Source organism: Etheostoma cragini, chromosome 13 (assembly GCF_013103735.1).
Source record: "Etheostoma cragini isolate CJK2018 chromosome 13, CSU_Ecrag_1.0, whole genome shotgun sequence".
Classification (NCBI taxonomy): Eukaryota; Metazoa; Chordata; class Actinopteri; order Perciformes; family Percidae; genus Etheostoma; species Etheostoma cragini.
The window spans coordinates 10,254,723-10,274,269 of record NC_048419.1 but is presented as its reverse complement, the minus strand read 5'-3'; the positions used below and the strand labels follow the sequence as shown (position 1 = coordinate 10,274,269).

The window sequence follows — 19,547 nt, the reverse complement described above, 5'->3', positions numbered from 1 at the left end:
CCACGTGCCTACTCAACCTAACTGAGTAAAAGATGGCTGCCAGCACCCCATCTGTTCCTGCCCTGCTCAGCACACTGGGGCAAATGTGAGAGGGGCAAACATACCCGGAGAAAGAAGAAGGGGGAAAAAAAGAGGTGAACAAACTGCAGAATAAATTGGTTGCATTGGAAACTGTGATTGAGCGGTTAAAAGGTAATACATTTCTATGTTGTTTTGTCATTCTTAGATGATTTTACATATGTTTGCATGTGTACATAGGTAATAACGGCACCTTCTGCTGCATAATTTAGTCTTTAATGTCTCCCACTAACCCCCATGGACATGCTGTGTGCCATGTGGGACAGAGGCAGAAGCAGAGGAGGCTAAGGTGAGGGAGGGAGGGTGTGAGACTAGAGGGTGGAGCTGACAGAGGGCAACAGTCGATGGGGTTCTGTTCAATGAGCCCAGGGGATGCCACGTGGTCCCGGTCCTCCTCTGTCACACCACGTCCTGCTGCACCCAGGCAGCCCGAGCACAACAACAGGACACCCGCCATACAGCAGAGCAGAGCAGAGCCTTAATGTATCCAGAGTTAATGTTTAATGAGTACTCCAAATTCAGGCAGCTTCGTGCAAAATCTGAAAATGGCTTTATTGTGTTACTTTCGAGGGTGATGTTTGTGTGTGTGTGTGTGTGTGTGTGTGTGTGTGTGTGTGTGTGTGTGCGCGTGTAGGGGGCAGGCTTGTACATATGTACTTTGCAGAAGCGAGTGTGTGTATGTGTGTGTGTCAGACCGGTGTTTACAAGAGTCTGCAGTGTCCCAGACAAGTGTATCTATTAATGTATTCCTGCTCTGAGTGCAAAAGCACAGATTTACAAACAGACATTGTGTCCTAACACACCACTGCTCTCCATGAGGTCCCTCTGCCTTTGTCACCTCTCTCCTCACTGCACCTGCGTGGAGCCTTACAACACTAACTTTTTAATTACTGAGAGGAAAAGCTTCAGTACGTGCATGGTCTAAGAAAGGGGAAATATATATATATATATATATATGTATATATACACTGTATATACACACACAACTGTTTTAGAACTGTCAAGTACTGCAGAATGCTGGGGCCATAGGGAGAGCAGGTATACATAAATATATAACATTTTGCACTTAACAAATTCACCTCCATACATAATATACTTATTTCAAATATATATTTTAACATTTAAATACTGTACATATTGTATATGTAAAGGCCCAATAAACAATTAAGAAACATTTGTTCCATATGGTCCAAAACCCCTTGTAATGGAACAAACTATTCTTTATTAATGGAAACGGTTTTGATAATCTATTAATCATTTTTGTCATTTTGATGGCTGGTAACAGCTTCTGGAAAGTCAAGATTGGATCATTTTCTCTGTTTTATATAATTATAAACAGAATAACGTTGGATTTTGGAGTGTCAGTTGGATAAAACAAGATATTGATGACTTCCATTTTGCGCTGTGGTAAATTAAAACATTTTTTAGACATTTGTTTTAGAAAAAAACGATAAACTGACTAAATAATTAGCAGGTTAAATGCTAATGGAAATTATTTGCATTATTTTCAGCCCACTCAACCACTCAAATCATCATCTTCAAACTTAAGTCCCTGCAATCTAACGAGTTTAACTTAGTTACTGTAACTTCATCCTGCAACTTCATCCTACAAATTGATTAACGCAACTGTATTTTTCAACGAGCTCCCAATGAATACCTGTGTGTGTGTGTGTGTGTGTGTGTGTTGTTGTTTCTCTGTTGAACCACTTGACTTCCAGCAGGGACCCCAGGGGCAGAGGATTGATCTGTAATGTAGCTTGCAAGTGACCTCACCGCCCATTAGGATCCAAGTTCACATTAAGGCCTGATGACTCAGCATTTATACACCGACAGATTATATCCACCTTACTTTCAACACAACGGAGACTTAGCTAGAATGATGCGATAGAATACACCATTCCTCTCACAGTATCATGGAAATGTACAGTCCAAGCAGTGTCTGTCAATGGTATGTATGCATGCAAAACACATCTGTATCCTGTCTAATTTGACCAAGAGGAAGTAGAACAAGATGGAGAGAAAATATGTTCTTCTTACAGTACAAAGATGGTAAAAAAAGAGAATACTGAGGATGAGTAGGTGAAGTGTTGATGAGTGCAAAAAGAGTTTTCTGATCTATTTTTTTTTCTAATCTCATCCATAAAGTGTAATTTTTCCCTTCTGTCAGTGCTTTTCAGCTCTGGGTTTTGTGGGCATGTGTATTAAATTACTGTTTATGTGTCAAATACATAAACAAGGCCAAACTGTGTGGCAGGTGGATTAGATGGAGTAAGGTTGGGCATCTTCTGCGGACCACCATGTGGCCGCAGCCATCTGCTGGTCCAGTCTCTATTCATCGGAGCCACTCATTAGCTTTCTGCTGGTTAGACTGACGGCCTCGATCTGCAAGATGAACACTCTCTGTGTCCCACTGTTGTTTTTATTCCCGTCCACAAACCCTCAATTTCTGTCTCCATTCCAGCTTTCCTCCTTCAGATCACTACTCAGACAAGCAGGGCTCCATTGTATTATGAGGCTCACACACACGCGCACCCACACAAAGCTTAACTACAGGGATGGCATGGGACGGGCAAGTGAGGGGGAAATAGGTCAGTCTGCATGCAACCCCCCAAACAAAACCCCTTACTTTTCCGGCCAGACAGGAAAGTGGGGCAGGTTAGGACGCACGCGCGCGCGCACACACACACACACACACACACACACACACACACACACACACACACACACAAACAACACACACGCCCCTCCAGATGGGTAACATGTGTGTTTGACAAAATGGAACCTGTTGGGGTTCAGAGGGCATGGCTGCTTTTTGTTATGTCATCAACTCAGCCTTCAGAGCAGTATGTGATTGTCCTGCTAATCAGGGTCTGCTTATAATAATTCCTCATTGCAAAAAAATCACTTTTCACTCATCACTTTTGAAATCTTATTTTGTATTTAAACGGTGGGGAATCAGAGAGAAGACACACAGGAAGGAACTGCAGTGGGAGCCTGTGGTGGCACAAATGCTGCTCTGAAGGTAGATGACTTGAATGCACCAATACCTCTAATTAAAGTCAACTCAAATGTTTAAAAAAATCAATGCGTAAAGTGTGTTTAAACTAATGAAATCATCATCACTAAGATAGACACTTGCAGCTGGAAAATAGAACCAATGCTATTTTTTCTTTTGTCGTGCAACTACGCGGAACAGCAAATCACAGCCCACCAGAGCATTGTTTTTACCGTAAAATCCAAAGAAAGTTCAGTGATGGTTGAGTGCTTTGACTTGTTGTTTGCAGTGGATATTAGCACACAATGTCCCTCTTTATCAATACCAAACCACACAACATCCTAGGCAGAGTTTTTGTTACCACAGAGACAGCTAACAAAATAAAAGACATGCAAGTCAGTTCTTGCGAATGTGATTGTCTCTTTCTCTTCCGTGTATGATTGACCGCCAGAAAGCCCAGGGTGTTTTGTTGCATTCTGGGATAGGCCCAGGAACAAGCATTCATGAAAAATTATGAAATGAATGTTTTTGATTTTAAAAAAAAAAGAAGAAAAAAAAAAGATCACAACATATGGATTTACTCCCTTGAAATCAATTGCAACTCCTTCTGCTGTGTTTCTTAAGGAAGGAAATAGTGACAGGCCAGACAGGCAACCACCCACTCAATCGCTTGCGGAGAGCTCTCAGTCACAAAATCAATTTTAATTTTCACATCTTTGTTAGACCTATCCAGACAGTCCTTTGCTGGCTGAGTAGGGGGGAGGGAGTAAGAAAGAAAGTGAGTTTGACCATTGATGTTTAAGTAACTCAAGAGATGGTTAATTGAGGAGTTGGATATCACCGTCAATAATGTTTTCATTGGGCAATTTATATAACCACATGGATCTACTGTATATTGATATTCGCTGGATGTGTATGTATGCATAGCTTTTGTGCATACATGTGCATCCATTCAATATTCAGATTACAAACTGTTCTGCAGACGTGCTGTGTTTTATAGGTCATGTTGCAGATAAGTGACTGCTTTGATTGGCCGTGGGTCGGGGTCAAGGTTGAACATGGCCGCATTGCGAGTGCTTGTTGTGTTTGTGTGTGCCGCTGTCGTACGGATGCAAAAGTTCAGTGAGCAGCTCATCATGTTCAACATCTGATCCTCACAGTCACTGCTCATCAACTGACCTATATAGCCCTAATTACACACAGCAGCCTCACGATGGTATTCACCGCAACACCCCATACGTACAAAAATAACTGAAATACACACACACACACACACACACACACACACAGGACTGGCACATCCAAATCAGATCAACTGTATCGACGTTTAGGAAACATGGCGGGAACTCTTAACGTAAAGAGGGATGGCAGGGAAAGGTAGAATCATTGAATAAAGACATAATGATTTAAACAAATGTCATTTAAAAACAAAAATTAAAACAAAACATAGCATATATAATAAAATCTAATTCTATAATTTGTTAACAGAAAATGACTGGTGTGTGTGTGTGTGTGTGTGTGTGTGTGTGTGTGTGTGTGTGTGTGTGTGTGTGTGTGTGTGTGTACAACAAACTTTTATGCATTTAGCTAAAAGTGAAATGAGTAAAATTACAAAATTACAGCATTGAGTAATGTTAGAAAGCTTTTTTGGTCATTCTAAAAAATGTGTAATAGACAGAAATGTGACACAAAGTACAGTAATACACTACAATACTGTACTGTGTACATTAAAACTGTAATTCTAATTAAACAAGTAAACGAAATAATAAAAATAAACTACTGCAACCTTGGTGCATGTGTATGTGTGACACAGTGTCTGTGTGTTTTGCATACATATAATATAAAACGCCATCTGCCAGGACCTGAGGCCATTCTTGCCCTACTACCCTCCTTGCTTCCCTTCCTTTGGTTCGTTTTTCTTCTCTACCTCTCATCCCACTCTCCTACATTGTTATTGCAAGCATTTTAAATGTAGAAAATACACAGGTATGAATCTCAAAAGTACATTACACAAAATGTATAATTGCATTATATAACACTCAATGTTTTCACAAACAACAACAGACAAAACAACTACATCAACAACACCACATTTCTCTCTCTCTCTCTCTCTCTTGCACACCCACTCACACACAAATGAGGTTAATGAAGACGAATGTGGGGGCACAGTCCTATTGACATCCTATGTCTCTAATTGTGGCCCTCTTCTTGAAGGACATGGTGCTAAGACAAGCAGGGAGAGGACAGGAATAGATCTGAAGAACAGTGGAAGAGTCATGTAACTTGGAGGAGAGTCTATCTAACGTAGTGTCAATCACAATTAAAGGCAGGATTTGACATTGGGGGGAAAACAACTGTATGTGATGAGATGTAAAAGCGGTAAAAGGTAAATTTCTGAAGAGTAGAGCAAGACAAAGAGAGTAAGGGAGGAGATATCCAGCAGGGAGGAAGGAGGAGAAGGAGGACCAGATCAGTGATCCAGAACAGTGAGCAGACAGAAGACACGAGTTAAGAGTTCGGTCAAACATAGAGCGCAGCGGTGCATCAGCTGTCCTCACACACAAACAAAAACACGCGCACGCATACACGCACACACGCGCTCACACACACAAACACACACACACACACACACACACACACAGAAGATAAAGACATACCTAAATCCTATGAAATGAATCAACCTGCCCACCCCAGGATAATCCAGATTCACTTATGTGACGTCCTACCTGGTACGATGGAAACAGTGTCTCTCTCCCAGGACACGACGCTGACGTACTCCTGCACGGCAGCGGGGATGAGGCACTTGAACACAGCTACGTTGCCCCGCATCGAGCGCTGATCCGCCACCCGCACGGTGTAGGGCTCCCTGAAAACTAAAAAACACACCGCACAAATTATATTAACTCATACCTACAGCTTTAAAATGCAGGAGTTTCCTACCATTGAATGCAGAAGTTGAGGTGTGGTGACCCATTGTGATTTTACTAAAAAAATTATCTACAGATAATATCTTTAAACTTTTTTTTTGTAAAATCTATCTAATCTATCTTCAACATCTATCCAGAAGATGCATTGGCAATGGATGAACATCATGAAGATATTGTCACCTTGTGAGCCTTCTTCTTCTGAGACAAAAACAATTATCTGCTCATGTTTACATCATCAAAAACAACACATTAACACTCCAGAGCAAAACGCCCTTTCATCAATTCCTACAGAACTCCACATTTATTCATTGGAAATTACTGGCCTACTCTCATGCTGTTTGAACTGCATCCGCTTCCACCACAAATAGTGCGAGCCACCTTTAAGCAAGATAATCATGGAAATTATTTTCTAGCTTTGGCGTGACATCATCCCGAAACACTGACACTCTTGTTTTTGCACAGAACTTCATGGGAATACAACGGAGCGAGCTGTGCATTTAAAGTAAACTGAAGGGTTGTTGGTGCTTCAGGATGCAGGTTCATGCAATATTTTACACTCTGGTGAATAAGCAGGGACTCATTAGCAAAATCACATGAAAGCTAGGACGTATCCGAAGGTTGCTAAGAAACTGGTTCGGAGTCCCTTCCCTGGTAACAGACACGATGACAGCCTGCATGCATTCCTGCTGCAAGGGGGAAACACATTCAAGAACACAGGCATTTGCATCTTCTTTGAACAGATGGGTGGAATAAAGCACATCTGTCAAATTCTTCGAAAATAATATGGATTGAACCCCCACTGATGAGAATTGGCTTAGAAATTGTTGTTAGCCATAAAGCAGTAAACGTGATTTCCATGAGACCCCTGTCAATTCTTGTTTGATGGCACAGCGGCCACAGGACTGAACCCCATGACAAAGCGCCCGCATCCTGTCTGACCGTAACCTGTGCACCGGAGCTGCCGGGGCCCGACAGTGGCCGCTGGCTGCAGGATGTTTGGTTCATGCTAATCCCTCGTCTCCCGAGGCCAGGCTTTTGGGTCATGTGGGAATGAAGGCAGCAACCGGCTGGCATGCAGCTCAGGGTCCTGGCTCAAATCCTCAACTTGGCGCTAGTATTAGTATTAGAATGAATATGAGTATTAGTTCAGGTCAGTGTTGGGAGGCAGAATATGAAAACAGATGTTGATGGAAGGAGGGAAGGGGGAGGGAACAAATGGCCTGAATGAATGATGGGAAGGGGGGGGGGGGGGGGGGGGGGGGGGGGGGGGGGGGGGGGGGGGGGGGGGGGGACAATAGATGCAGTGTAACTAACATCCAGCTGTAGCTTTGTTCCAGCTGCGGTTTGATGTAACTGTTTGGTGAAGTATCTCTCTGCTGGTTCTAGAGCGGTAGAGACCCAAACCCCCAGACGTACTATTTTACTTTAGATGAGGTCTGGCTTATTAAAGCAGGCTCACACAGTCCAATCAATGGAAAGCACCAATTAGGTTTGTTAATGAGAGATAATTAAAGAAGTGTGCTGTGGCTATATTTAGTCTGCACAAGAGGACAGTTTGAAGAACGAGAGAGCAGGGGGGAGGAGGACAGAAAATGAATATGATGGCAACAGAGGGAGTTTTTGGTCAAAATGTCTAAAAATAGACTACCTATAATATCTAATAGTGTTAATCAGTTGAGTCTTTATTCTCACTGATGTCTACATAAAAATCTAATAATATTTTTTATTATATTTACTGAAAACAGGTGTATTTTTATGTACAGTAACAGTATATTTATAAAAATTGTATAATGTTATAAAATGTCCCTGTTTTAGCTGAGTAAGCGCATAGCTGTAAAAGACGGTGATAAGGTCACTGACACTTAGAACAGACATCCTTATCACTTGTTTTTTTCACCTCGTAAAGCTTTAAAAAAGATTCCTTAAGTGGCCGTCAATTTCCTGATGGCCTTTATTGTGCCAACCTTTTTAAAAAAAGGAGTGTCAATAAGTATGATCTTGATCTGGTCATGTGATACAACCTATAGTCACACTTTATCCTCCTTTTCTGATTTGGTTATATCATTTAAAAAGTATCACGTTGGAGTTGTTACTTAATTCTAAGTACTGGAGGGGTTGTGTTTTGCATTTCATCCTACCAGATGGTGCCATGCTGTAGATGGAGCTGAAGGGGTTATGTCGGTATAAAGTGCAGTGGTTCATTACCAGCTCAGTCAAATAGGTGTGAGCAAAGGCCGAGGCCGGTATAGTATGTGATACAGATGTTCTCTCTGTAGACTGTGTTCTAGGTCAATCTGTGTTCAGGTCGAGACGGGCTATTTTAGGGCAGGTGATTCTGTGTGTGGGTAGGGCTTTTTGCAGCTGCCAATCACATCTGCTCTACTTTATGCTTTCACAACTGTCTCTCTTTGCTCCATTCCTCATCATGTTGTGTCTCACTTTGGTGTTTTGATCCATAACTGTCCTTTTTTCCATCTCAATCTTTCACACCTTTCAGTCTTGCTTTGCTCTCAGGCCCATTCCCCTGTCCCGACTGTGGTCCCAACTCACCAGCTTTGATGCGGATGTTGGGGCTGCGGATCTTGCCGGCTTGGTTTTCGGCAGTGCAGAAGTAGTCGTTGTCGTGGATGTAGCTGTTGTAGGCCGAGGGGGAGAAGGGGTACAGCTGTAGGGTGCCATTGGCGTGCACGTGGCGGATGTGGGGCACGTCGTAGATGTCGTCGCCGGTGGCCAGGTACCAGCGCAGTATGGCACTGGGGGTGCCCCCTGCTGGACAGGGCAGGGACACCCCCACCGAGCTGGAGTAGGTTACCCTCTGCAGGGAGGCATTCACAAAGTACAGCCTGGTGGAGCCCACATCCTCACTGTGTACTGCAGGGGCAAACAGACAACACATCACCGAACAGGTCGTGGTGGAGGTGAGTGGCAAACAATAAGCACCGTGCTGTATACACTGTGTAAACACACACATACAAGCTAACAGGATTCCACTGCCACTCACTTAAAGCAATTGGCATCACATTATTGGACAATAAAATGGACAGAGTGGGAATGCCCTTCAAATGTGTTGCAAAATAATCATAACAAATATATGTCAAATGTCCAGCTGCAAACATCAGTCATGTGATTCAGAAAGCCAGGGATTTGGGCTAAAGCCTGTGATGGTTTAGATGGATCGGAGGGAGGAGGAGCCTGTTACCTCCGTACAGTGTGTGCACACATACACAACTAAAGACAGAGAGAGGGAACTCGATGATAGGTTATGTGATTGGAATTTCTATGCCAGACGCAGAGATTTAAGTCTATTTAATCTCCTTACATATTTAACACACACTCACACATGCACGCACACACTCTCTTACACATGCACGCACACACTCTCTCACACATGCACGCACACACTCTCTCACACACGCACGCACACACACACACACACACACACACAAATGTTCTTCATTGGCACTCAGATTAAACACATACAGCTCCAGCAGAGAAAGGAGTGAGAAGAGGTAAGGAGGAGGGGGAAGTCTAGTAAACTTGGGGTCGTAATAGGAAAGATTAGAAGAGAAAGAAGAGTTAGTGTTTGAGAGGGGGTGGGGGTGGGGGTGGGGGGTGGGGGGGTGCTGATGGACCGATGTGGATGTTAACCATCACTGCTTCTAAATTATATCATCTTATACACACCACGCGCCACCAGCCCTTTCAGCATAGAAGGTCATTAAAAGATACCAACAGATACTGTAAGAGCTGGACGTGGATCCAAATTGGATGAAATTGTTTGTTTGTCATGACTGTTTGTTTGTCTTTTTTACAAAATGGATCAAATTGATTTTAGATTGATTGATTGATTGATTGATACTTGTTGAAATTATGGAAACTCCAAAAGTCAATATGTATTGCTTAAAAATAAATACAAAAGTATCAGTGGTAGAATCAACAAGTTTGGCATTTTTGATTGATTAAATTTCAAAATAATTAATAATTTAGTGTTTTATTTTCTACTTAATCCTTACTAATGCTCCTTATTTCATAGTATTTGTGTTACAAAACAGTTCTGATTACTTCTTCTAACGTGGTAACCTGTTGCAAAAACCTGCATTGAAAAAATGAAGGTCTGGGACTCTACTATATTCAAAAATGTCATGAAAACATATCAATAAAAAAGATCTAGAGATAAGACTGTAAAATGGACCACAAAAAATGTTAATACAGTAACAGCAGATACATTTTGATACATTATTAATCATTTGGGTCCAGAAAACAGTGATAAATGCCTTTCAAAATTCCCTACAGCCCAAGTTGAAGTCATTAAATTGCGTGTGTGACCAACACTCAAAACTCAAAGATCTTAAATCTATTATTATGTAATAGAAAGAAAAGCAGCAAATTCTCACAGCTGAGGGGCTACAACTAATATTTAGCATTTTTGCTTGAAAACGATGAATTGATCTTCAAAATAATTTTTCTGTTGATCGACTTATTGATTAATTGTTTTGTTTTTTTTTAAGTCAAAAAGGTTCTTGATCCCCTGTGGTCCGGATCATATGTTCACCGGATTCGTATTAACGCCAGCTAATTGTGAAACTCACTTTTGGTGTTGTGCTGTACTAGCTAAATTATGGTCTTGTTCAAGAAGCTTTGACACATCCTTTTTGAATAATCATGAAGGCATGCCGTTGGATTCAGGGAACGGGATGAGAGAGAAATATCCCCACTGCTCACACTGTCATTAGGTTTTCACAGGTACACGAAGCACAATACCCAAAATAGTTGTGAAAATCTGAACAATCAGTGTAAACAAGGAGTATTAACTTTGTGATGTTGTGATGCAGAGAATCACAATCTGATATGACCTTCTGGAGTATTAAAACAAAACAAAACCACACACAGCTTTAAGCTATGGGTGATGAAAACAGAAGAAAAAAAACATCAACAGTTTCACTGTGCTGGCAATAAGCTCAGTGAACCAGATCGAAAAAAAGACATAGCGATCACTTTCATGCATGAGGGTTTGTTAATAATTCCGGCTTCCTTTCAAAGAAGTGCTACTCTCCATAGTTGACTAGAGATTGATAAATCTGGGCAGAATGTTACAGATGGTATTTGAAAATGTGTCTGGCAGTCCAGTGGTGGGCTGCAAAAACCAGGTCAGACTCCCTCCCCTCTGCAGATTACTGATAATGGCCCCTGAGCATAAAGCCCATATTAAAGATTGCAATATCTATAATCTCCCAATGGGGGGACAGGACTAAAGTGGAAGAGTGAGGGGGTCACCCTGAGAGCTTGAGGGGGCTGGGCAGCAGGAGAGCCTCTCATACAGTAGATTATATGGCCTGGGGGCCCGGGCACTGGGGGGGGGGGGAGGCTGGGGAGCACTGGGACTGATGGAGTAGGAAGTGGAATAGAAAGGGGATCAGAGCAAACTCCCACCACTCAGAGCCTGTCAAAACCAGGCAAACCACACATGCACTCACCCGACACACACACACATGCATACACATAAACACATACACACTCCAAAAGCAGCTCTCAGCGCTCAGTCACACTGAGAAGAGACAGAGTAGGTTGCCATGGTGGCACTGGCAATTGGAAGCTGTGACTGAAACAAGAACAACTCAACATTTTTAGCCTAACAACAGTGACCCACTGAACAATCTAAATTTAGAAACTTCAAGTCACAAAACCCCACATTTTGTCACAGCGTCTCAAATATTTGAAAGTTGCAAAAATAAACTGCTGAAGTAAGCAAATATGTTTAAATGGCATAGAGATGAGCATACATACAGAAAGCAGGAAGTGTAATAGTTTTCATTTTGGTGTGTATAACCAACTATTTTGTAAAGTTTTGTAAAAGAAATAGGGTGTAAATGCCTGAAATGCCAGACATGCCAGCGGTGGCCAAGCCAGTCAGCGACAGTGTGGAAAAAACTGCTTTTTGGTTAGGTGTGGTCAGGAACAGCAACATCAGAGCATCGAGCTGAACGTGCTCCAAAACTCAACTGGCACAGTCCTGGTTTGTGCCAGACTGGTGGACTTTCCACTCCATTTAAGACCAACAGTCAAAACATTACACACCAACTGTGCCAACCTGCATAGACGGCCTGTATGGCAAGAAAACAAAATGCCACATGCACCAACGGTGAGGTAAACGAAAGAGACTGCATGGTAAACAGATATTTGTTGTGGCTGAATCCAAATGAAAAAGTACTGAAATGTGAATGTCAAAATTCAAGTTGGGCCAGTTGCACAAACCCTTAACGCAAGTGTTCATGTTTATAAAGTTCAACCCCTTGGATATTGTACCTCAAACACACCGACATGATCAAATTGAGCCATAATGGCCAAGAATTATGAAGTTTGACAGAACAGGGATGTTTCCCTGTAACAGATCAATTGTTAGATTGTTACAGTCAAAGTGGCTATATGCAACTTTCAGTTTGTGTTGATTCCAGCAGCCCATTTGGACAAAAGCGGTAGCGTTTTTACTACACTTTCTGTCGTAAAGGTCTTTTCTTTACGGTGCTGTAGTACCCTCCTACATTATGGGGTTAGCTTGCTCAAACAGAAAAGCAATAACTTACAATAAGAGAGTAAGTTAGAGATGCATTGCATTTGAAGTTTTGCATAATATAACTTAGCCTACTTTCGATGTATCCTGAGCATAGACCTTTAATTTTAATATTTCAATATATATACAGTCTATGATCCTGAGTAGGGCTGGGATGGTTACCGCTTTACCGCGGTCACGTGAAGCCTACCGCGTCTTAAATATTGGCCTGCACGTGTGCACGGCCACGTTGTGTTTAATGACATGGGTTGATTGATTCTAATGACATGGATTGTGTCTGATGACATTGTGTCTTACATGGATTTAAGGTTGTTTTTTTTAAACAAAATGTATCAAAAGATAGAGCAAACCCGACCTTTGGCGAGTTGGGGTTCCATGACACATAACAACATAGGCTACACGGTAGGGAAGAGGTAGGCACAATAACGTCACAGCTGCAGTGTTTACCGCTGTACATTAGCATAGCAGCTAGCGGAGTGTCCTTCTGTTTAAAGCTTTATCCCAATAAAACGTTTCGAAGCCTAAAACAGAGCGGCTTATATTGGTAGAGCGAATACGTTAGCAAAGAGCCGAGTCGCCCTCTTTTCCCGCTCCGCTGCTAGACGGGCTTCAACATATTGTAGGCTAGCTAAGGTTTAAGCCGATGTTTTTTTTGGGGGGGGGGGTAACGTCATTAACTTTACATGCGGTATTGACAACAGATAAAGCCACTGTGTCTTGCGAAACTCTAGCTTGTTGTTTTGTTGTTCACTTTTAACTCACTTTACCTCAACTTTTGCGAAGCTTTTCCTCACAGCAGCACCTATACGCTACTCTCCTGTTACCGCTCGTTCTCCTTGCGTGACCACACGGGCACTGACGTCACTCACTTAAGGCACTCTGCCATTCTAACTCTAACTCGTGCGGTGGGTGCGGTATACCGCCGGAATTTCTTGCTTTTCAACCGCGGCATAAAAAAATATCCATACCGTCCCAGTCCTAATCGTGAGCTAAACCAAGTAACGTTATCACTGTCACTGTGTCACAAGCCAACGCATTAAGAGTTTGTTTTAGCAACCAACACAATAATGACTTAGTTTTATATAGTGCACTTCAAGGCAAGCATGCTTACTTGAAAATAGTAGACCAAAACCTGAGTTTGACCGTTTCTTTCATTTTGACTTTTAGCTAGCTTTTAACTAGATGTTCTTTGTTTATTTCCCATTTCTGTGATGACCCTGTCCCCGTATCAGCTTTAAACTAAAGCAGATAACTTCTAAACTTCTAAAATACAATAAGGCCCATATACAGAAATCTCCTGCTACTTTTTACCTGCATACTCACTAACAGGCTTTTCCGGTGTTACACCGAAATCTGTGAATGTGTGCTCTATAATCTGAAAAATCGGACTCCGCCAAAGGCATCAATAAAAAAACGCTATAAAATGGCTATTTTTTAACTGTCACTCTTGTTTGCTGTTACAGGTTTCAGAAACATTTTAAAGTTACATATCCTAGTTCTTTTAAGTTTTGGCAATGGGCCAAAATAATTTAACATAAACCCAAATCTGGTAATCAACTCTTGGTTATTCAAAATTAACTAAATGAGGCTGAATTTGAACATTACAAACGTAAAAACATTAAAACCCATCCTTAATATCCATATCCTAAAGGTCTGTCAGATTGCATTCCCGCAATATTCTTGGCCTGTATATCTCAATGTATTTTTATTATCAATTAATATGTCAATTTCTTTTTAATTAGGCTGAGTGATCAATCATTTAGACCCTAAAATGTTAGAAAATAGTAAGATAAATGGCAATCATAAGTCCCCAGAGTGAGGTCTTCACATATTTTGGTTGGTCCAAAAATTAAAGACATTCTTGCTTATAATGATAGAAAACAGAGAGAAGTGGCAAATCCTCACATAAGGAGGATTTATATTTCTCTCCCGGAAGCTGGAAGCAGAGAATGTGAAGCTGAAACGATTAATCATTCCTCAAAATAGCTGACGAATTTTAATTACCTAATTGTTTCAGCTCTACATTATTCTATGTTGATTGAAATAATAGAAATACAATACAATCTGCATGTGCACTTCAACAATTTGAGACAACTGTATCCAACCCACATGGCGCTGTTGATTTCGGTGACACCACTTTTCTCAGGGCTGCATATCCCAAAAGCTCTAACCCCAGCAGCATGGACAGTCAGTCCCCTGATAGCAGTGTTGACCAAAGCTGCAGTAGGAGTTCCTGTGTTGCTGATGTTGCTGCAGATCACCTGCACCGAGGAGGCAACCTCGTTCAGACACTGCACCTGAGAAAGAACCATCCCTCCCTGCATAGTGCTGGAGGTAAAGCTTAGGCTGTCACAGTCGCAGCCACTATTTTATACATCCTGCCAGAGAGCCATGCATGAATATGTATGTCAGAGAAACAGAAGTCATAACCTATGCAAGGTTTCATCATGCATAATGCAGCTGATCTACGCCTCTCCAGGATGTGAGTGTGCACAGAAGTGTATGCGCACACACACACACACACACACACATACACACAAACACACACACACTGCTCACAACTGTATTGTGATAAAGAGGTAAACACACCCCAGAACCCCCAATGTTTCACATTCTCACATCCAGACCGCCCTGTGCCCAACCAGAGGCATATTACCTCCACATCTTCTTCTTCTCTCACCCATCTCCGTCTTGCCAATTCTTGCATGGTAATATCATTTTCACACCATTTCCTCCTTATTGGAGATAGGAAACGTGGTTAAGGTCAAAAGGAGTGAACTTAACAGATATAAGACATGCGCTTCAGTCATGTGAACTGTCAAAAACCTCTCTCTCCTCTCTTCCAGTGTTTGCTATTTTGGAAACTGCTTCATTTCACCCCCTTTCCTGTCCTGCCACCTCTCTGTCATTCATCCCTTCAGGTGATTTTGAGACAGAAAGTTGTGTTTTTGATTAGAGGTTTGAAACGTGCGGGGAAACAGCAGCGGAGGAGGAAGTGGGAGGAGACACACTGTAAGAAGGGGTGTGAATTGAATATTGTTGGTATGCAGGGGGAAGAAGATAGGTGTAAGCTTATGGATAATCCTCAGGGGTCTGGCATAAGTAGGTGGTCGTGGGTGGAGAAGTAGGGGGGAAGGTTGTCGGGGTTACATCTAATCAACAAAGGGGCATCGCTGCTCCCCACCTACTGTCTTTCTTTACACCCTGTCCCCAACAATCTGCTCCCCACCCCACCCACCACCACCACCACCACTAATACCCACACCCCACCCCCCGGCCTGTGCTGTGTCAGTAAAAAAAAAAAAAAGTGTGCTACTTCAGCAGTCCCCTGGGACCTGCTCCCCCTTACATCAAAGCAGCCAGTTTCTCTCTTAATGTGAATATCAAATCTGTGGATCACAAGTCCCAGCACAGTCTGCATAAACTGCCCCTCCCCCAACCTTTAATTCTGCCTAGTGATGAGGGAGAGAGAGGGAGGGGAGTTACTGCGAGAGGAAGCAGTGAAGGGAGGGAGAGATGGAGAGAGAGATGGAGATAGAGAGAGAGATCCAACAAAAACAACTACTTGCTTCAGAGATTTGACATTTGCTGAACGCACCCTCCTGAAAATGTGCAGCCCCAGCATCCAATAAAATTTGGAGGAGGCCTGGCTCAATTTAGCAGTTCTTGCTGGGAAAAGAATGTCTCACTGTCGACGGTGTTCATTTGCATCTTTTTGGTGTCGTTAATGTTGTTTTAACTGATTAGTTCTTATTCATAATCTCGTTGGGATTTAGAAGAAATGTAAGGACGAATGGGAGAGCAGGAATGCCAGCGACAGAGCTGTGACATCCTATTGGTGGGCTGGGAAGTCCAATGAGCTCCGCTTCTCTGCTGTCACTTTGCTACCATAAGGCAACAACATTGATCAACATTTGTTGCAAATTTCTTTTTATTTTTTTTTATTTTGTGACTTGTTAATTTGTGAAGATTAATTGACATTTGTGTTGTTACATTATCTGTAACTGCTGTTTTGTTTAAAGTGAAAAGTGTAGGGGATGTGAGTCAAGTTGTTTGATTAATTATCAGACCTTGGTATTTTTTGAAATGGCTAGCAACAGTCTGTTCAAAGATTTTTTTTTATATGTCATACTTTTGTTAGAGCACAGTTCCCTTATTTTGAAATTCAAATAATAAGAACAAAGTACTGCGCAACCCCTGAAAGGAGCAAATTACAGCCAAAATCACACAGGGAGCTTGGTATTTCTCCTTTAACCGTCTTTAAGATGTTTTTGTAAAATTAACTAATGGCGGGTTTGAGCTGGTAAAATGGTAAATGTAGGCCTGAGCCCTGCCTGAGTAATGATTGGCACCCCTGTGGACCACACTCTATCATTGAGTAGTGCCTATAGCTCGGATTGCAGCTTTAATTGTGCAGGCAGCGCAGGGAATTGGACTGGGGAGAGGGGGGGGGGGGGGGGGGGGGGAGATTTTGCATATTTCTATTTGTAGCGGGCGAGCAGTGAGAGGACAAGAGTGTGCCAGGGTGAATGATCACCTTATTGCTATGCACACGTCAAATTAAAATTTTAGTTTTATTGTTTGGATTTTACACAAATCCTTTTTTTCTTCTTCTATACTTTATATATTACATTCAAAGTTAGGCCTACAGCAGGCCTGCATGTTAAAGGGGATTTTATCCAGTGCTAATTAATCCGCAATTACAGCAAATACGGTCTGTGAGTTTAAATGAAAAGGGTAGGTATAGAAGAAAACACACCATTTTTGTGGTGTGTTGTCCTATTAAAAATCACAATAAAATCCTTTAATCAGGTATAATCTTTGAAATCACTAAAGAAAAATGATAGGCATTGTGCTCTAATTGGTTAACTGTTACCCTTCACGCATCTTTTCAAAGATCCGTTCATTAGCCTACATCCTCATTACCCCCCTAAACCTGAATGTGTCTCTCTGACATATTTAGCAACATTTTTTATATTCAAAATATATTTAAAGAATCATGTAGTGGACGCCCAGTTTAGCTTCCGCAGAAATAACATCCAAAACTGTCCAATATTTATCAACAAAACCAAGAGGGATGTCCCCGCCACTTCCCCTCCTCCGCGCACCCACCAACACACACACACACACACACACACACAAACACACACAGATACACGAGCCGTGACGCACGCGCTGGCACGCGCGCGAACACGTCTGCGGGGTCCAGGTGCGCTATTAGTGAGGAACATGACCGGGCAAGTCTATAATCTGCACCCACGCCCCTGGAGTTTCTGATTAGGTGAAATAAATTTGCGCATATTAATATGCAGATTCCGCAGAGCCGCATACCACAGAGAAGCTCTTAAATCCCATCTTTTAAGATGAATGATTGCTTTAAATCAACAGCAAACATTTGGGAAACTGAATTTAAGAGAGTTGAGGGAAAACACAACATGGACAACAAACACAGGCAGCACATAGCCTATTTAACTAATTGCTAATTGATATTCGGGAATATTTGAAAACAAATGTGAGAAAATGTCAGAACTTAAAATGGCAAATGGAGCTAATGTCCTATTTGAATCTCCTCGTTTGCATAGAGAACAGCCATGGCCCTCTCTTCAGCCAATCCACCAAACCCCAGACTTTTTGCTAAATAAAGGCACCCTCTCTCAGGCCAAAACAATGTGTAAACATGGCTCCAAACAGGCAGGCTAGACAAAGGCCTCGAAAATGCTCTCATGTGGAGATAGTGTTAAATGTCTGTTACTTTCGACGCAGATTTGTTTAGGATTATTATAATGCACTGTAATAGCAGAAGATCAACTTTGCAGGATGGTAAGAGATTTGCTGCATATACCGAACACGAAATAATCCATTTAAACAAATAAACCACCTTTTATATAAACACAATAAAACAAAAGGACAAAAAATGAGGAGACCAAATGAATTAAATAAGGAGGGCAAATCTGAATGCACCAATTATGGCCTTTATGCTGGAGTAGATCTATTAAACTAATAAGGCCGTTGTGGAAAAAAGGGGCCCTTTGATTTGGCATCCAATTTGAAATGGCAACAATTTGTCATCACACAGAAAAAGATTTCAAAAAAACTAAAATTATCATCTTAAAAAATTGAGAGCATCTCTGTGCCATCGAGAGCTTGTGCCAAATAGTCCATGAAAACAGCTGTAATTAGCAAAGGCTACACAATGAGAGCATCAAGATATCAAAAATCACATTGATTCCCAATTTAACTTTACAGGACTGTTACATTTTGAATGAATTTGTTCTAAAATTGCTAATCAATTGCTATAATTGCAGGCCGATGCATGTTTTCACTTCTCTCTCACCCTCCCTGTATTTGCACCTCATTCTCCCTATTCAGCCATTTTACATATTCATAACTGGAGTTCGTAATGCGAAAACAATCCGTGCTATCAGCACCGTCTGAGGCCGCTGCATAAAACCACAAAACCCCACTTAAGGTGAAAAAAACCCACTTCACACCTTTACTTTCACAATATGTCCAACAGTTCAGCTCCAGCAGGTTTATACATTTCCATTTAAAGAATCATTTAATCAATTCCTCATCACAGAACATCCGATGATACATCAAAGAACAAGCCCCACGTAGCATTCACCGCCACAAATCAATTAAGGTTCCCATGATTTATCACTTTTCATTCAACTTAAACACACTCCAGCACCCAGTGCGAAGGAATTGAATTTTTTTTTTAAGCAATTCAAATTTTCTTACCTTCTTGGAGAGAGTACAGCAGGAGTAAAGTTACAAGCCACATGCCATAAATAGCAGGTATATTTTTCAGGAATATTTGGCAATCCTGGCAAGTGTGAGGCGCGGTTTTTTGGCCAGGCGGGTCTCCGTGCTGGACTGGCGACTGTGCTCCCCGGAGGTCTCTCCAGCCCTGCTGCCCCGCTAAGCATGCAGGGGAAATGGGAAGCGCCTCAGCCCCGCCCATGTCCCCTCCTCTCCT

General features: G+C 41.9%; 1 protein-coding gene across 4 annotated transcripts in view; it reads right to left on the bottom strand.

The window, feature by feature from the left end:
• The window catches only part of LOC117955504 (Down syndrome cell adhesion molecule-like protein 1 homolog), a 53,964-nt gene extending 34,417 nt beyond the window's left edge, over positions 1 to 19,547 (bottom strand). For 3 of the 4 annotated variants that reach the window (XR_004659063.1, XM_034890042.1, XM_034890043.1), the window contains exons 1-3: positions 19,310 to 19,547; positions 8,551 to 8,871; positions 5,800 to 5,946 (exon numbers count right to left, since the gene is read on the bottom strand). Coding sequence is in view for 3 of the 4 variants with exons in the window: in XM_034890042.1 (XP_034745933.1) it covers positions 5,800 to 5,946; positions 8,551 to 8,871; positions 19,310 to 19,532 (691 nt within the window). In the remaining variant the exon portion in view is untranslated. Of the gene's footprint in view, positions 1 to 5,799; positions 5,947 to 8,550; positions 8,872 to 13,879; positions 13,913 to 19,309 lie in introns of those variants that run through there. The other variant, XM_034890044.1, reaches the window with a different exon arrangement.